Source organism: Dromiciops gliroides, chromosome 2 (genome assembly GCF_019393635.1).
Source record: "Dromiciops gliroides isolate mDroGli1 chromosome 2, mDroGli1.pri, whole genome shotgun sequence".
Classification (NCBI taxonomy): Eukaryota; Metazoa; Chordata; class Mammalia; order Microbiotheria; family Microbiotheriidae; genus Dromiciops; species Dromiciops gliroides.
Window position 1 is genome coordinate 547,955,997 of NC_057862.1, and position 20,110 is coordinate 547,976,106.

Below are 20,110 nucleotides of genomic sequence, written 5' to 3' on the forward strand. Positions count from 1 at the left end.
ATTATGCTCAGTTTTGCTGGGTAGGTGATTCTTGGTTGTGATCCCAATTCCTTTGCCCTCTGGAATATCATATTCCATGCCCTCCAGTCCTTTAATGTAGAAGCTGCTAGATCTTGTGTCATCCTGACTAAGCTCCATGATGGTTGAATTGTTTCTTTCTAGATGATTGCAATATTTTCTCCTCGACCCAGAAGCTCCAGAATTTGGCTATAATTTTCCTGGGAGTTTTCATTTTAGGATCTCTTTCAGGAGGTTATGGGTGGAGTCATTCAATTTCTCTTCTACCTTCTAGTTATAAGATATCAGTGAAATTTTCATGATTTTGGAAATTTCTTGAAAGATGATGTCAAAGCTCTTTTTTTTTTTTATCATGGCTTTCAAATAGTCCAATAATTTTTAAATTATCTTGCCTCAGGGGCAGCTAGGTAGCACAGTGGATAAGGCACCGGCTTTGGATTCAGGAGGACCTGATTTCAAATCCAGACTCAGACACTTGACACTTACTAGCTGTGTGACCCTGGGCAAGTCACTTAACCCTCATTGCCCCCTCTCCCCACACACACACACACATACAAAATAAAAAATTGTCTTGCCTTGATCTATTTTCCAGGTCAATTGTTTTTCCACTGGGATATTTCACATTTTCTTCTCTTTTTCATTCTTTTGATTTTGTTTTATTATTTCTTGATGTCTGATGAAGCCATTACCTTTCCACTTGCCCAATTTTAATTTTTAAGTAATTATTTTCTTCAGTGAACTTTTTGGCTAATTCTGCATTTTAAGGAGTTCTTTTCTTCAGTGAATTCTTGTATACCTTTTCCCATTTGGCCAATTCTACTTTTTAAGGAGTTCTCTTCAGTGGATTTTTGTGCCTCTTTTACCATTTGACCTATTCTGTTTTTAAGGTGATATTTTCTTCAGTATTATTTTGTGCCTCCTTTACCAAACTGTTGGCTTTTTCATGGTTTTCTTGCATCATTCTCATTTCTTTTCCCAATTTTTTTCTCTACCTCTCTTATTTGATTTTTTAAATCCTCTTTGAGCTCTTCCAGGAATTTTTTGGGAGACCTGAGAATTCATTTTTCTTTGAGGCTTTGGATGTAGCTGTTTTGATTGTGTTGTCTTTTTCTGAGTTTGTGTTTTGATCTTACCTGTCACTATAATAACTTTCTATAGTCAGGGATTTTTTGTTGTTGTTGTTTGCTCATTTTTCTAGCCGATTTCCTGACTTTTAATTTGATGGTAAAGTTGGGCTTTGCTCCTGGGGTGATGGGACATTGTCCCAAGCTTCAGGTTTTTGGTACTGTTGTTTTCAGAGCTAGTTCTGGGGGTCTGTAACTTTTTAGTTCTCCCAAGGTGGTATGATCTAAGGAGAGGTGTGTTTACCACTCTCCTGGCCTGTGCTCTGGTCTGTAAGTGACCCCAAGCACTCTTTTCTGGCCTGAAATTGTGATCAGGGTCCCTGCACCCTTGTGGCTGCGAGCTCTGGTGTGCTAATGCTCCTCCTCTCCCTGGGACTGCCTCCCAGTACTGTGACACAAATGGGTAATGCAAAAGAGCCCTGCCCCCAGGGCTAAGAAAGGGACCCCCTGTAATCTCCTCCTGGCCAGTTGTCTGATCCCCTTACCATCTGTGATCTCCAGATCTAGTTGCCCCCAAGGCCTGCTGCTGGTTTGCCAAGTTTCTGGCATTACCTACTCTAGACTGCACTCAACTCTGACCCCACTGCAACAGACTGTTCCCTGCTGACCTTCAGAGTTGTCTTGAGCTGGAAAATTGTGTCACCTTGTCCTTTTGTGAGTTTTGCTGCTCTAGAATTCATTTTGAAGCATTATTTTAAAGTTGCTTGGAGGAGAATTTGGATGGGTTCTCTAGTCATTTCTTGACTTTACTTAATAATAATTTCATTTCTCCAAAATTGTAGAAACCAATAAAGACAACTGGTAGTCTGTATCCCATTTTTACCAAAAAGAAGAAACTGGTTTTATTGACATATAAGTGGCAGTAACTATGGGGAGAAATGACCACTCCTTCCTTTACTTAATGGTAGAGGAAAGTCAAACTGGATATACATCCTTGATTTGAAAGAGCAGATTTCACAGGATTTAGAGAAAAGATGGTTAGAGGATTCCCACATAGACTTAAGTTTTGATAGGGGAAGTCAACCCAGAAGGAAGTTTTATTTTATTCTGAATTTAATAAGCACCAAAATAAAAAGTAATAATAAAAAGAACATCATTTCTATATACAAAATAGAAGAGAAAAAGAAGCCACAAATCTCTACTATGTTCACCTTGCTTTTAAAATAAATATATAATAAATCCATTGTGTTACTTTCAATTTGCTTATCTGTATTTCTTTCTGACCCATGTGTGCATTTTTTAAAAATGCTTCAATAACTCTGTCCTCTCCCTCTCTTTTCTTCTCCCTCTCCCTCTCTTCCTCTCTCTTCCTCTCCCCCACCCCAACACTATCACTAGTTTTACAGGAGAAACTAATGGCATTCTGAAGACACAAAAAGAAACCGTTACTGATGAGCAGGAAAAGGGAAGAATTATGTAGAGATCACTATGTATGCACAGGGAAGTAACTTAGATTTTTTTTAAAAGTCATGTCCAGAATATGGAAACAAGGGCAGGTAATAGAGACTGAATATCAAAGTGGCATGGTTCTCACCCACAGTTCCAGAGGAATTGTGATGAAATATGCTACCCACCTCCTGAGAAGGGACTCAGGGTACAGATTGAAACCTTTTTTTTTTGTTTGGTTGGTTTTTTGGGGGTTTTTTGTGTGGCAATGAGGGTTAAGTGACTTGCCCAAGGTCACACAGCTAGTTAAGTATCACGTGTCTGAGGCCAGATTTGAACTCAGGACCTCCTGAATCCAAGACTGGTCCTTTATCCACTGTGCCTTGAGACCTTTTTTTGGATGTGGCCAAAATGGAAATCTGTTTTGCTTGATTATTCACATTTTTATGAGGATGTTCTTTTTCTAGGGGGAGGAGAGGAAGAGAAAATGTATTGTCTTTCCCCAAAACCCTCCTCCAACTCCCACCTTCTCTATTACTATAAAGAGCAAAACCTTGCTCCCTGTTCCTCAGAACCCAGGAGTCATCCTTAACTCCTCACTATCTCTCACCCCTCCTTATCCAATCTATTGCCAAGGCCTGTCAATTTCACTTTTTGCAACATATCTCAAATATATTCCCTTCTCTCCTCTAATACTATCACCACTCTGGTGCAGGCCTCACCTCCTCATTCCTGGATTACTGCAGTAGCCTGCTGTTGGGTCAGCCTGCCTCAAGTCTCCATGCTCTAATTCAGCCACTTAAGTGCAGGTCTGATCAAATCACTCCCCTACTCAATAAACTTCAGTGGCTCCCTATTGCCTCCATGCAAATACAAATATGCTCTGTTTGACCTTCAAAGCCTCTTATAACCTAGCCCCCTCCTACCCTTCCAGTCTTCTTACACATTACTCCCCACCATGTATTCTTTAATCCAGTGACACTGGCTTTCTTGCTATTTGTTCCACAAAGAAGATATCCTGTCTCTTGGCTCTGGGACTTTTCTCTGCCTCTCTCTCTTTACTGATAGGGTGATTTGCCCAAGGTTATAACAGGTTGTGAATAGGGGATCAAGGGTTTGAACCTATGTCCTTTGACTCCAAATCCAGCATTGAGGAAATGGACAAGAGTAAGGCAGGAGGCACTGAGGTATGATATAAAGAATACTAGCTCTGTAGGCAGAGCACCTGGGTTCAACTCTTCTCTTGACACCCTTGTGATATAGGGCAAATCACCTAACCTACTTGGCACTTAGTTTCCTTAACTAAAAGATGAGGGGTTGGGACTTGGTGTGACTTGAGTTCCTTTTTTTACCTCTATATCAATGATCCTGCCCTCAAGGAATTTACTTTCTAGTTAGGTGATATAACATATATACATCTATAATTATATACAGAATATCTTCAGAATATATGGAAAGTATGTTTTAGATGGGAGGATACCATCAGCTAGGAAAATCAAGAAAAGTTTCACATAGGAAGTAGTTCCTAAGCTGGATCTTGATGAGAACCAGGGATTCCACAAATCAGAGGTGAGTTAGGAGTATATACCAGATATGAGGAACAGGCAGAATAAAGGCAAGAGATGGAGTATACTGTGTGAGGAATACCAGGTATGTCAATATGCTATACTATAGCGAACGTGGAGGAAAGTAATGTGGAAAGATTGGAAAGGTTTGGAAGGGGTCAAATGATGAAGAGCTTTAAATGCTTATAAGAGTCTAGATTTGGTTCTATAAGTTATATAATTAGGAGCTGCTGGAGTGGTTGAGGAAGCAGTGTTGATGTTGCCATACTTGTCCATCAGGAAAGTCATTGTGATAGCTGTGTAGAAAATGGACTGGATTGGGGGGGACTAAATAGCCTGTTGCAGTAGTTCGGCAAGAGGTGATTAGAACTTAAAGTGGTGAGAAAGGGATGGGCATACAGGAGAGATGTGGAGATAGAAACAAGGTTTAGCAACAGATTGGATAGATCGGGTGAGTGTTGAAGTGAGGATTTTCAAGACTGACATCAGAGTTGCAACCCTGAGTACTGGAAAGACAGTGGTACCCTTTATAGCAATAGGGAAGTCTAGATGAGGGGAGGGTTTGAAGGAAAATGTAAAGAGTTCTGTTTTGGATATATTAAATTTCTTTCACCAGTGATTAGTATAGTGCTTTGTATACAGTAAGCACAATTAGTAAGTGCTTTTTTATTCATTCATTAGTACAGCTCAATGTAGATTTAAGATTCACTAGATATCTAATTTTTTTAGAAAAAAAGTTTTCCTTTTTTGAAGCTATTATCTCTAAGTGCTATTGTAGCATATTGCTCAGTATCACAGGTGGTTTTGAATAGCATTACTTCCCTTCTTTTTTTTTTTTAATTAATAGCATTACTTTCAAGTGGTGGACAGTATACTTCCTCTTTTAAGATTTGTGTTTTATTTATTAGCTATGAAATACATTGACTTGTGTTTTTTATTTAAATTTGCCTGTATAGATGTTTATGAATGATTAATTATTATTATTTTTTAAAGTAAGAAAGAATGTACTTAAAGACACCACCCAAGAGTTGATTGAGTCCAGTGATACACAGTCTTCAAGGGAAGAGTTTCTTTCAGATACAGAACAAATGGAATGTATGAACAATATAGAAAAAAAACTTACAGTCATGTTAACACCAATGAATTCTAGAAAAATGTTGGAGCAAAAATGTAAAGAGCATAATTTGTCCATTAGTACCATAAAAAAAGTTTCAGAGCTTGCTTTGCCAAAGCATAATGGTGGCAACAAAGCTGACTTGAGGAAAAATAAAAACAACAGATTGTTGCGGTCTTTAGAAAAGACATTTGGAAGTGGCTTAGTATACAAAAGTGAGGATGAGGAAGATGCTGGCATATATGCTTCAGTTACCATCAACCAGAAAATTAAAGTGCCGTCACCTCCAAAGGAGCAAAGTTCTACTTCTGACTCTGAGAGAAAGATAAGAAAGTCCTTAAGACTAAAGAGAATTGAACCTTCTGGAAATATTTTGTCCCACAAAATTCAAACTGAGGTGATAGAGCTCTCTAGTGAAGAAAGTGAAACAGAAGAGGAATCCAGAAAGAAGACTCAACATGGCATGAAAACAAGGCAGAAAGATACCAAGCAAACTGTAGTTGAGCAATCAAAATGCAAAAGGAAAGACACCAGGAAAAGCCCAGTGATATTAGAACATGAGAGTGAAGAGAGCGATAAAGATTTTCACTCCAAGACAAAAAAACCTTCCAACAAAACTGTTCAGAAGATTGGTAACAGGAGAAAGTTTTCATCAGCAGAGGTGACGGTATCCAGAAAAACAAAGGAGCAGCCTTTGGAGTCTTTTCCAGATTTAATTAAAGAGGATAACTGCACTGAAAAGGAGTTACAGAAGTTTCACGGGTAAGTAGTTGGATTTGATTTCTTTTTTTTTTCTTTTTTCATTTCTCTAAATTTTTGTTGAGCCTTTTTCCTAAAATGTTGGTTCTTTTAAAAAATGATAGAGTGAAAGAAAGCGTAAAAGTAAAATTCATTTATAGTGGATCAAAATCTAGAGCAAACTCTCCACACAATAATAGATAGATATCTATTTAGAGTACTGTGCCTTGTTCTAGTCAGAAAAACAACTCTCGGACTACAAAACTGCTTAATGTGTTGGTTAATTGATCTGTGAGGAAAATCTTAAAATATCTGATAGAAAAAAAGGGAAGTTTAATAAATGTTTCCATGTATGAACAGGGTTATTGTAAGTAAGCATGACTAGTTAGTTCTCTTTTACCACTAAGGAAAAAACAAAAGGAAGATTAAATAGAATGTAATTAATTAGTTAAGGAAGAGGGTGTAATCTCTTTCTTGAGGCATTTTTACAAAAGAGAGAATCAGCTATTTGTATAATTTATAAGTAGATAAATAGGATTTAGAAAACTTACATAATTCTTCTTCAAGTTTTTTTGGTTTTGTTTTTCAGGGTAGTGAGGGTTAAGTGACTTGCTCAGGGTCCCACAGCCAGTAAGTGTCAGGTATCTGAGGCCGGATTTGAACTCAGGTCATCCTGAATCCAGGGATGCCCCTGTCAAGTTTTAATGGTTCTCATTCATCTTCACTTATTTGAATTTTGGCTACTTTAACCTTCTTGATTTAAAAAGTATCTGTGTTTCTGGACTTCTGCAGGGCTTTGTCATCTGTGCCAAAACAAAAACACGGTTTCTGGTTAAATGTAGCCACAACTAGGGGTCCTCAGACTTCTGAGGAATCCCAGAAGAAACATATGCAAGAGCACCGTGGAAGAGGTTCTCGGAATCGTGCCATCAAGAAAATGGTACCCAACCCCAAAGTCGCAAATGGTAACTTTACAGTCCAGCAGTAGAGTTTTACGTGGTCTCAAAAGGGCAGATTATACAGGGTCGCCATTACACAGCCGTGAATTTGAGTTATTTGGAAACTCAACTGTCTACAGGCATATTTTGCTTCTTTTGATACTTAACCCTTGTTTTCCTTATCCCTCACTGAAGCTAAAGCATTTTCTGGAAATCTTTGAATTTTATAACTGGTAGGGACCTTAGAGAACATCTAGTCTACCCGTGTCACTTTTTTTTTTTTTAGTGAGGCAATTGGGGTTAAGTGACTTGCCCAGGGTAACACAGTATCAGCCTCAGTTGTACATACTAACCCAGTAAAATGGTAGTTCACAAGTCATCCGAAGATCTGGCCCACTGTTTAGTGTGGCTATAGTCAGTCTGGGATCACTAGAGCTTAGCCAATAGTTTGTCCCAGTGATAAGAAAAATCACTTCTCCCTAGGAATGCTCTTGGGGATGTCTAAGGAGAGGCAGTATGTATAGAAGTAGATTAGATTGTCAGCTACTTGAGGTGTCAGGAACTGCCCTCTTTGTATCCCCAGACCTTAGTACAGTGTCCAGCACATAGTAGGGACTTAATAAATATTGATTTATTGGGTGGGTCTAATGATACTCAAACTTTACTTCATGGCTCTACCATAATTTAATATTTTATGCCACAATGAAATCAGTAGCTTAGACATCTACTCAGTGGTTTTCTGGTAATAACTAATTATCAAATAATGAATAAATCTGAATGTATCCATTTTCATAATATGTGTAAGGATCCTACTGATCTTTGTTCCATTTCTATAATGATAACATTCAGTGGTAGTTATTTATAGTGCTTTGTAGTTTATAAAGAACTTTACATCCTTCTTCCGGATTTCTGCTCCTTTACTGAAGTCCTACATAGTCCTTCTTTCTACGTTTTAACTCCTGAATTACAGGCCATAGCATTAGTAGAATACTGGCCTTATCCAGAGAATAGTGTATTTAAGGAAGTGGCACGTCATCAGAAAATGAGTTTAGTATATGTGTATGCAGACTTTAGGTTTTATGAAAGTTACTAACTTTCTAGACTAAATAGCATGACTGATCAAATTCTTACCAAAATCTTTGCATGAAATCTAAGGCACGGGAATCGATACTGATACAAACCAACCTGTAAGGATAACTGCTAGAGTGGGAACTCTGAAAAGAAAACAGCAGATGAGAGACTTCCTGGAACAACTGCCTAAGGATGATCATGATGATATGTTCAGTGGATCACCTTTGCATAATCAAAGAATACAGGTAATAATTTCAAACAGGGAAGGTAGCATTTTTAATGACTTTTTAAGCTTTCATTTTTGTATACAATTAATATTTGGCACTCTTTAGACAAGGGCAGTGGGTTACAAACTAATGCCCAAGGGCCAAATGTGCCCAGCATCCCATTTCTGTATGGTCATCTAGTTAAAAATGGTTTTGACACTTTTAAGTATAGCAAAACTTTGTTTTAAAATGTAAAAACCATTCTTAACTCTCAAGTTGTACAAAAAATCAGCCGGTCAGATTTGGTCTGCAGTTTGCAACCACTGGACTAAGGCTTGAAATAAGCAGCAAACATAGCTAAAGCAGATTACTGAAAGCCAGCTCTACCATGGCTTACCAGTTCCTTTGCAGAGAATGCATCTAATTGGGATTTGAAAGTAATTATATAAAAGGATTCATGTTACTGCCATCTGCAACTGTAAATCTTTATCTACATGTGCAAGAATGCAAACACATACACACATACTCTCTCTGGCTCTGGCTCTGGCTCTCTGGCTCTCTCTTACCCCTACCTTGGGCTTAGAGGCAGTTTTTAGAGGGACTAGCCAGAGACACTAATGGTTCTCTCCCCTCCAATATTGTGCTTCCTCTGGTTGCACCCTCTGGTGTATGCCTTTGTTACCAATCATTTTTTCCCTGACATATGTTTTGACTTATCAAGAGGATTGAATATTAAAGGCAGAAGATAGCGAAATTTAAAAGTGACATCAAGCCTGATGATTTCCTATGTACCCAAGGGGAATTTTCAAACTTGAAGAGAAAAGGAGCTCTCATTTTCTCTTGCTAGATTTTGTCGTAAAGATAACTTCTCTTAGTCCCAAAACAAATTCTTGACCTAAGAATCCTCAACCTTATATTGGTCTAACTCATAGAAATTTGTGCATTCTTTTGAACAAACCTATAGGTTGGAAAAGTTAACCTAAGTAATTGATTCCTTAATAATAATTTCTCTCAATATAAATCTAGCACTTGTGCTTATTTGCTAATTTTCCCTGAGCACTTTTTAATCAGGATGTAATATATTCTTTTTACTAGAAATCCCAGAGTTCCAGGCAGCATATATTTATATACATTGGAACTACATGCTTGCGGTGAGACACTCTATGTATGGACCAGTATATATACCACTCTATGTATGGACCAGTATATATACCCTCAGTTCAGGAATTGATTAGTTTTGCAGAACAGCTTTCCATCCCACCCTTTTCATCCACCATAACTGTCTGTCCTATATCTCTTGTGTCCTTTGTAGCTGAATTCCTTGAAAAGACTGTCTATAATAAGTTCCTCCACTTACTCTCCTCCAGCCTTATCATTCCACTAAAACTGCTCTCCCCAAAGTCACTAATAATTTCTTAGTTGCCAAATCCAACAGACTTTTCTCAATCATCATTCTCCTTGACCTCTCTGCAGCCTTTGACAGTGTTGATCAGCCTCTTCTCCTTGATATTCTCTTCTCTGGGTTTTGAGGACACCACTCTTTCCTTCTCCTGGTTCTCCTACCTTTCTGACCATTCCTTCTTAATCTCCTTTGCTAGATCCTCATGCAGATCAGGCCCTGTAACCATAGGCATTCCTCAGGGTTCTGTCCTAGGTCCTCTTCTCTTCTCCTCTGTACTACTTCTTTTGGTTATCTCATCAGCTCTCATGGAGATAATTATGCTGATGGACTCAAATCTACCCATTCTGCCCTAGTCTCTCTGCTGACCTTCAGTCTCACATCTCCAACTACCTTTAAGACATCTTGAACTTTGGATGTCTAGTAGACTTCTTAAAACTCAACACGTCCAAAACAGAACTGGTTATCTTTCCTCCTAAACATTCCCCCTATCTCCCTACCTTCTCTACTACTGTTGAGGGCAACACTATCCTCGCAGTCCCTCAGGGGTATGAGGTAGGAGTCATGTTCAAGTCTTCACTGTCTCTCTTTCCCCATATCCAATCTATTGCCAAAATCTGTCAATCTCACCTTTGCAGCTCCTCTTGAATACTCCCCCTTCTCTTCTTTGATTCTACCACCACTCTATTGCAAGCCTTCATCATCTAATACCTGGACTATTATAATAGCCTGCTGGTGGGTCTATCTGCCTCAGGTCTCTTCCCATTCCAATCTACCCTCCAGTGATTTTCCTAAAGTGCAGATCAGATCATGTCATAACCCCCTAACCCCAAAATCAATTAACTCCAGTGGCTCCCTATTGCCTGCAAGATCTTTTTGAGGGGGGGGTTGGGCAGTGAGGGTTAAGTGACTTGCCCAAGGTCACACAGCTAGTAAGTGTCAAGTGTCAGAGGCCAGATTTTAATTCAGGACCTCCTGAATCCAGGGCCAGTGCTTTATCCACTGTGCCACCTAGCTGCCCCTTGCCTGCAAGATCAAGTAGAAAAATGTTCTTTTTGGCATTCACAGCCCTTCATGACCTAGTCCCTCCTAGCTTTTCAATATTCTTACACTTTATGCCCTGCCACATACTCTTCAGTCCACTGACACTGGCTTCCTGGCTGTTTCACGAACAAGACATTCCATCTCTTGGCTCTGGGCATTTTCTTTGGCCGCTATTCCTCATGCATAGAAGGCACACCCTCCTCAACTCTGCCTATTGACTTCTCTGGCTTCCTTTAACTCCCAACTAAAATCCCATCTTTTACTAAAAGTCTTCCCTAACACCTCTTAATCCTAGTGCCTTCCTCTGTTAATTATTTCCTGTTTATCTTGTGTATAGGCTGATTTGTACATATTTATTTGCATGTTGTTTCTTTAGATTGTAAGTTTCTTGAGAGCAGGAACTGTCTTTTGCCTTTTTTGGTATCCTTTAGCACAGTGACTGGCACATAATAGACACTTAATAAATATTTTTAATTGATTCATTTTATATTCTTTGTTGCAAGGGATAAACCACAGGATTGGGGAGGGGGGTACAAAATAAAGATGATACACAATCAAAAGTGATCAATAAAATTTTAATTGTATGTATGAAATAAATTTAAATAATATTTCACACAAGTAAATATTCATTCTAACTGGCACTTACTCAATATTGAGAATAAGATCAAATATTTTGTCATGAAAGCTAAAAATAGAAATGAATATTAATCATTATACTTCAGTAGTTTGGTTGGTACTTTCTTTACCTCTGCTGCTTATAATTCATCCCTGCCTTCTTTCATCCCAAACTATATATTGTCTTCATGGCTTTTCATAAATTCATAGTGGGTGCATCAAGTATATTGGAAACCCAGTTGGCACTCAGTTTTTGAGTGTGGGGATACCCCTTTGAACATCAAAAAATTTCAGGAATCCCCACATGATAATAGTTGTACTATTAACATCTGATAATTGAAAATATGTAATAAAAAGTTATTGTGAATTCAGTAACTTTTAGATGGTTTATATTTTATAATCACAAATAGCATCTACATAGATTTGAAAAATAACATAATTAGATGAGAGGCAGCATGGCACAGTGCATAAAGGGCCAGCCATTGTGTGGACCAAGCCTACCTCTGACTCATGTGGGACCCATGGCAACTTATTTAATGTTTCTGTCACCCTGGGGAGCCCTCTGAAACTGAGTGGCAGTGCCAGGTGCTCATTTGCATGGTAGAGGGAGCACCCTCATTGAGACTGTCCTATACCAATGAAGTTATAGGCTCATCCTCATTTACACACAGAGATAATTTATATTCAGTCTTTAGAAGATTTGTTTTCCATACTTATTACATTATGTCATTTAATGATTTATACCCCTTATAAGTATTTCCCTACCAGCCCCCCAGGTTATGCATCCTACATATTGGGAACCATCTTACTAGGTGTTTTAATATTTCATAGATGCCAGGGCAACATTTTTTTTTAATTATCAGGCACTTATTTTTTTCTTTCTCCTAGTCTTTGTAATCTTTGTCACAGATAAACGTAGTCAAGCAAAACAAATGTCCATATTGGCCACATCCAGGAAATGTAAGGGGCTAAAATTCTAGCTAGTCTGTCTAAAATATCTAACGAGTGGTTGCCAATAAATTATAAGCTTTAACAAGAGTTAGACTTTTAAGCATTTATTAAAGAGAATAAGAATTTGGCAAAAAGAAAGAGAAAGGCCTATATTCATCTATCTATTAAAGGGAGAGCACGTTTCTAACTCCACTCTCCACCAGAGGTCTAATGAAAGAGAGCGACAGAGCCAGCCTTGCCCCTTCTTTCTCCCACAAGTAAACATCACTTCCTGACACCAAAGAAAAGCCAGATGGCTTGCCTTCAGAGGCCTTCTCCTCATGGTGGAGTTTTCCTACAGTAGCTCTCCAGCAGGTGGCGTCATTCCAGTTGTTACAGAATTCATGTCCGATTCTGCATATTATTAGTGCATTGCCTCCCTATCAGGACATGGGCAGTGTTTTTCACCATTGGTCCTTTGAGGTCATGGTTGATCAGAGTTCTCAAGTCTTCCAAAGTTGTTTGAGGCCATCCTTCCATTGTCTCTTGTTCTTACTATCTGACCAAGCCCCACTACCTTTTCTGGTCACATGTATACTTGTCATTGGCTCCTTATAAATATACTAAGGTAATAAGAAAGGTATGTATCGGGGTAGCTAGGTGGCACAGTGGATAGAGCACCAGCCCTGGAGTCAGGAGTACCTGAGTTCAAATCTGGCCTCAGACACTTAACACTTACTAGCTGTGTGACCCTAGGCAAGTCACTTAACCCCAATTGCCTCACTAAAAAAAAAAAAAAAAAAACCAGAAAGGCATGTATGAGCCATTATCATTTTCTTTTCTAGTTACCAAATTTTGAAGTCACTCAGGATGATGATTTCCCACATATGGACAGAGATCCAACAACTCCATCTTCAGTTATTTATCCCTTGGCAAAAACCCCCCAGTGTCAACATGTCAGCCCTGGTATGCTGGAATCTGTAAACAGGTAATATGTGTTTGTGTAAGGGGTAACAAATATGTCTTTTAAAACTTTTGAAGAAAAATAAAATAGAATAAGGTTCCTCTTTATTCCATAGACAGTTTAAGTAATTTAACTACATGGAGACACAGGTTATTTGACAAGACAGAGGTCAGGAAATAAGATTTCTGTCTCCCACATTTGACCTAATCATTAGAGTACTTTAGTTTTGGTCGTAATGCCAGGTTTCTTTGACCAGTTTTGCTTTACTAGGTACCTATGTTATTTGTTTAGGTGTATTTTCTGGTCATAGTGGAAAGTAATTTTTTTAAAATGTCAAGACCTATAGTCATTAGAGTTGTCTTCCTTAACAGATTCCTGTCTTTCAGTGTACCATGTGAAACCAGCATCCAAAATTGAACACACTATTCCAGTGATTGACAGAGTACAGTGGGACTATCTCACCCCTCGTTTTGGATGTTATGTTTTTATTAATAAGAGTATAAGATTGCATTAACCTTTTGGTAGCCATGTTATGTTGGCACTTCATTGAACTTGTAGCCCATTAATGCCCCCAGCACTTGGCATGGTGTCTGGCACATACTATATACTTGATAAAGGCTTGTTGATTGATTAGAACATTTGAGAGTTCAAAGGACATTTTCATTTCCTAAAAGTTGCTTTTTCAAGTCTGTGTGCAAGTTGGTGCTTTTAAGAATCTGAGTAAAACATTTGGTCTGTGGGCTTAATACTTTGCTTTTATAAATTGGGAGAAAAATTTTCTCTAGACTGAAAACAAATTTAAAATTCACATTGATTTAACAATTGCTCTGTACTAATTAGACTTCGTGGATTATCTGTGTTCACTTGAAATACTTATTTGTATTTTTACAGGAAGGACTGTGATAAATATGTGTTTCAGATGCAAAGGAAGAATAAAAGTCATGGTGGTATGGTGTGGGCCAATGTCAAGAAGAAACTGGTAACATTTATTGTCATTATTATTATTAATTTTATAATTTCATTCATTTATCATGTCTTATGTGCTACAGGATTCAAAGAGCCTAGTTTTCTTGTGACCGTGAAGGACACTTTTGGCATAGTTGGTTTTGAAGCCAATCTGAGATTGATCAAGCTTCTTTAGCATATCACAAAAAGAAAGCTATAGACATACTTAAGAAGCAGACAAAACTCAGATTTTCCTAAAATCCCTTTTTACTTTTTCCTATAAAAAATGAAAACTTTTCATTTGTTTTTTGACAAGGAAAAAAACCACACATTTAATACTGTTCACTTAAGCTGAGAATCACTGTGATATATGGTAGAGAAAACACTAAAATGGAAGTTAAGTAAGACTGGGTTTTAGTCCTGGCTTTACCATAAGTGTATGAGTACCAGTATAATCACCTTTCTATTATCTGTTTATCACAGCAAATTTACTAATGTACCAATTCCTAACAGAGGGAAGTATTGAAAATAAAATAAAAAATTAAATAGTCTGCCTTAGGAGATACTAGGTTCTTTATGCAAAAAACCTTGGGGGAGTGGAGCAGTAGGTGTTAAAGAGCATTCCTGTTTGGGTATAAATTGGGTTCAATGGCCTCAGTAGTCCTTTGTGATTCTTTTTAGGTTGGATCTGATTTTACAACTCCAACATCTAGAAGAAGAACTCAGTTTAACAAAGGTCAGTAACATTTCATACAGTGTGGTATGACAGAAGAATTATATTATCATTTAGTGTTCCCTTCATAAGTAGTGAAGAGGTTTTAATATCCTTTAAAATAGATATGCTTAAGGCACATAGACTTTGTGAACCATGTTTGTGAAATGGCCTTGTGAAAAGTGTATGTCAAGCATGCTAGAGCTCAGAATAAGTTCAAATTGACAAGGAAGGTTAAAAATAGAAAGGAATTGGGGGCAGCTAGGTGGCAGAGTGGATAGAGCACTGGCGCTGGATTCAGGAGGACCTGAGTTCAAATCCAGCCTCAGACACTTGACAATTACTAGCTGAAGACCCTGGGCAAGTCACTTAACCCCCATTGCCCTGCCAAAAACAAAAAAAACCTCAAACAACAACAAAAAATAGAAAGGAATTTTTGTTTTGTTTTTTTACATATGTTGGGAGAAAGTGAGGATCAAAAAAAAAAAAAGACAAGACCACTGCTCAGGGATGATGGAATGAATAATGATAATGGAAGAAAGCCACTTAATTTTTACTTTGCTTCTCTTTTCTCTGACAAGGAGAATGACTAAAAAGGACGAGAGAAAAATGGATGATAGGGAGTTGATATTTAAAATAAGTTGGGGGGCAGCTAGGTGGCACAATGGATAGAGCACCGGCCCTGGATTCAGGAGGACCTGAGTTCAAATTCGACCTCACACACTTGACACTTACTATCTGTGTCATTTAACCCCAATTGCCTCACCAAAAAAACAAAAAATAAGTTAGGAGAGAGTCTAGTTACCCTTTATGACTTGAAGTCTTCAAGCCCAGATAAATTATATCTTGAAATAGTGGGAAAACTTGAAAATGTGACTCCTGAACTAGTTAAGGAGCTTTGAAAGATGATGGAGAAATGGAGGTGCAACAGGATTTGAAAAGAGCAAAAATCCTCGTTTTCAAAAAGGAAGGGAAGGAGGCAGCTAGGTGGTGCAGTGGATAAAGCACTGGCCCTGGATTCAGGAGTATCTGAGTTCAAATCCAGCCTCAGACACTTGGCACTTACTAGCTGCGTGACCCTGGGCAAGTCACTTAACCCTCATTGCCCTGTTAAAAAAAAAAAAGGAAGGTAATTAGGAGGCAGCTAGGTGGCGCAGTGGATAGAGCATCAGCCCTGGATTCACATGGACCTGAGTTCAAATCCAACCTCAAGACACTTGCCACTTAGTAGCTGTGTGACCCTGGACAAGTCACTTAACCCCAATCGCCTCATCAGGGGGAAAAAAAAAAGGAAGGGAATGGAGACTACAAACTGTAGATCAGTCAGTAAGTTTGGCTTAGATTCCTGGCAAAACTCTAGATTTACTGCATTACTAAGGGAATGATTGGTATATGCCTAGGAAATGATAATCACCAAGAGCTTGCGTAACTTTATTGGGGTTGGTTTTTTTTTTTTTTTACAGTTATTACTAGGCTCTGGGCTATTGAGGGAATCTTGTAGTTTACTTAGATTTCTGTAAAGCATTTTACAGTCTCATATTATTATTCTTGTGGAAAAGCTGGTGAGAGAAATGTGGATTAGATGGTAAAATACACTTAGGTGGATTAGGAATTGTTTAAATGACCAGACTATAATAATAAATAGTTTCCTAGCAATGTGGAATCCTCCCAAGGACCGGTATTTATCCCTGTACTAATTAACATTTCTATTGAAGATGTAGATGGCATTCTTATTAAATTTGCAGTTAACACAAAGCTAAGAAAGGGTAGGTAACATTTTGGCTGATAGCATTAGGTTCCAAAAAGATCTTGACAGGCTAGAACTTTGGATCCAATCTCATTAGAACTCTTTAGAAGTAGAATGGACTCACTGAAAACACAAGGTCTTTGAGCAAAGGCTGGATGAGCTCTTGTTAGGTAAGTTGTTGTGGGGGTTTCTATTTAGCAATGGGTTGGGCTGAATGACTTCTGAGGTCCCTTCTAATTCTGAAATTCTTTGACTCTGTGATTTTTTTTTTTTTTGCTGTTTTATGGCACAGATCTATAGTATAATCCTGTATTTGGATTAACCATAATTTGTTACTCCTGACTTGACAGATTTATCATTTTATTTCTTAGAAATGTTTGTATTGTCCTATTTATTTAAATTACTTTCATTTACAAAATGTGTTCTTCCTTTTTTTTTAAACTCTTCTGATCATAGGAATGAAATCTGATATTGGAAAACTGTTCAGTCATACCACAAAATTGAATTTTGATGAAGAAGAACAAGATGATTATTTCTCCAACTCTGATTCTGCAGAGTAAAATCAGAACACATGAATTCCAGAGTTTATTTAACACCATAACACACACTTGTATATAAAGTACAGTGCATTTGTATTAATCTGAAATGCCAGTATTTTCTCTGTGAGATTGTTTTTACATAAATGTTTATTTTTTACTTTTCTCTGTTTAGTGTACAAATTAAGCATTTCTTTCTACTTTCCTTGCTAGTATTCAAAGAGATGCAAATCTTACTAAAAGTGTAAAATAGTTTTTTTCTTTGTAAATACTTTTTGTAAGTGGTTGTTTTATCTAATGTTAAAAATATATATGTATATATAGTTGACAACTCTTCTGCAGCATTGGTGTTTACTCTATGAATGAGATGTTTCAAATAGATATTAAGAAAAATCCATACCCTTAGGTATTGTGTATGTACAATAATGTTATACTAACATTGGAAGTTCTACCTGCTTTTGCCTTTCTGGGATATAACTTTCTTTTACCTTCAGTTCATTTTTTTTTTCAACTTTATGCTGAACTAGAGTGAGGATTTTATACAATTCATACAATCCAAAATAAATTGATTATAGTTACTAGTTTTAACTTGGGCCCATAGATGACTAGATAAAATTATAAAAAATAACCCCATAAGGCTTTGGGCAAATTTATATTCAGTTAGAACATCATCGGTTTTATTCTAGGTTTTTAAGTTTGGGCTGTGGTTTTCTATTACGTGAACTCATTTCAAATCCTAGTGAGTATTTTTCCTTCTACTGATGACAGTCTCAAATTAGCTCTTTTGAAACAAGATTTTTTTCATTTATTGTCATTTTAGAAATTGGCATAGAGACCATCACCTTCAGTTACCGTCCATATTCTCCTGCCTCTAGTCCACAATCAGCTTAGCTCTACAAATAAATCTCTGGTGTTTTTATATTTCCCAGTGTTACTTTGACCTGACCAATGGGTGGCAACAGGCTTGATAGTTTGGATTTGAGGTGTGAAGTTTTTGGTGGTCCAATAGTTCCCTCTCCTATGCGGTTTCTTTTTTTTCTTTTTCTTTTTTTTCCTATGCAGTTTCAAACCAACCAAAAAAACCTCTGTTGGCTTTAGAAAAAAACCAAAAGACTTTTTCCCCTTGCAAGTTCCTTCTCTCCATCATCTTCAAGAAAAGTTTTAGTGAGTTGCAAGGTTGTGGAATTTATAGACACTCCAGAAGAGAAAGAATAAGATAGACGTGATAACTATCCCATAGTATTGTTATCCCTTAAAATAGGATGATGGGAATACCTACAAATTAAGATACTGAATGAAATCTAGACAGATCTTGAATCAAAAAATGAAAGCACTATGTGGAATCAAAATTTTATAGAAAACTCTAAAGGGAGCTTTCAGATAATTGACCACACTTCACAAGACACTCTTGGAGGCCTGGGAACAGATGTGTTGTGATTTGCCAAAACCACACGAACCAAATTAGTGGAAGGTTTGGAACCTAGGACTCATCATTGTTAATTCAGGCCTCTTTTCAGTGTGCCATGCTACCTCCCAAAATAGACTCTATGATTTTAATAAGTGAGTTGAATAAATTCAGGAATTGCAAAAATATTTTTGATGCTGAATTAGTGTTATGTTAGATTCTGAAGGAATAATTTGAAAGAGGGAATTGACTAAATTCTCTACATTAACAGCACTTTCTAAATGAATAGTTTTGTAGTGATTTAGTCACCACCCCTAAAAGATCGATCCTTGCACAGAATTTACCTGGTCTAATGAGCTATCACAGCTAGCTAGCAGAGGTATCCAGACATGAAATGCATTGTGGCCACCATAGCTGGACCAGCTTGTTAAAGACACATCAAGATCACAGTGAAGATTGGTCCACAGAATTACAATTTGCAACAACTCATGGTATACAAAGTGCCCTCCAAATGTGTCTTCTAAAACCATGCTCTGGGATCAAGTTAAACATGAGAATAAGTTCTAAGATCCTTGGAATAAGCCCCTTTAAGATGACTACAAATGGCTTGATTTTATACAGAATTTTAAAATACTGCTTTATGTTTTCAAACTAATGACCTAACCCCGCCCCCTTCACTGTGTAGCATATTCTTTACTTTTTTTCCTGAGTTCCTTACCAAATCTTCTGAATTTTCTCTTATTTGCACAATCTTCAAACATTTTAATAAAAAGTTATTTTCCTATATTATCTTCCTATATTTTATTAACCTTTTCCTCCAGTTAACAAATGTGAACTGGCTTAGCAGAAGATCTTTGATGAATAATTTTGTCAAGTACATAGCACGCAGAGTACAAAGCAGGTAGAGAGCTGGCCTCAGAGCCAGGAAGACCTTGATCCAAGTCCCACCTAAGACACCTACTGGCTGTGTGACCCTGGGGAAGCCAACCTCTTGGTGCTTTAGGCAACTCTTCAGAGAAGGTGTTGGCTTGCATTGCTAGAAGGAGTTTCCACCCCAGAGGGTTCCCATGTGTATATACCAGTGTAATCTCAACTCCATGATAGTTTGCAGCTGCCCCCTTAACCATAGAATCTTAAGGAGCTTACAGTCTAATTGGAGGGATAAAATGCAAACAAATATATATAAAGCAAACTATATACAGGATAAATAGGTAATAACAGGGAAGGCTTCCTGTAAAAGGATTTTCATTGAGACTTAAAGGAGGTCGTGGAGGTTAGTAGGCAGAGTTGAGGAAGGAGAGCATTCTAGGCATGGAGGGTTAGCCAGAGAAAATGCCCAGAGCTGAGAGATGAAGGCTCGTGTTCATTGGAACAGCCAGGAAGCCAGTGTCATTGGACAGAAGAGTATGTCGGGCAGTAAGATGTAGGAAGACTAGAAAGGGGCTAGTTTATGAAAGGCTTTGAATGCCAAATAGAGCATTTTGTATTAGCTCCTGGAAGCAACAGGCAGCCGCCACTGGTATTTATTGAGTAGGGGAATGACATGGTCAGCTGCATTTTAGGAAAATCACTTTAGTGGCTGAATGGAGGATGGATTGCAGTGGGGAGAGAGGCAGACACCCAACAGCAGGCTATTGCAATAGTTCAGGTGTG

At 37.8% G+C, this 20,110-nt stretch overlaps 1 protein-coding gene across 1 annotated transcript in view; it reads left to right on the forward strand.

Annotated features, from left to right (window-relative positions):
• The window catches only part of MIS18BP1 (MIS18 binding protein 1), a 44,057-nt gene extending 24,860 nt beyond the window's left edge, over positions 1–19,197 (forward strand). Inside the window, exons 11-17 of the mRNA XM_043987472.1 lie at positions 5,087–5,969; positions 6,738–6,910; positions 8,039–8,199; positions 12,994–13,136; positions 14,004–14,091; positions 14,739–14,793; positions 16,973–19,197. Coding sequence (XP_043843407.1) covers positions 5,087–5,969; positions 6,738–6,910; positions 8,039–8,199; positions 12,994–13,136; positions 14,004–14,091; positions 14,739–14,793; positions 16,973–17,076 — 1,607 coding nt within the window. The 3' untranslated portion in view covers positions 17,077–19,197. The remainder of the gene's footprint in view (positions 1–5,086; positions 5,970–6,737; positions 6,911–8,038; positions 8,200–12,993; positions 13,137–14,003; positions 14,092–14,738; positions 14,794–16,972) is intronic.
• Positions 19,198–20,110: the final 913 nt, after the last annotated feature.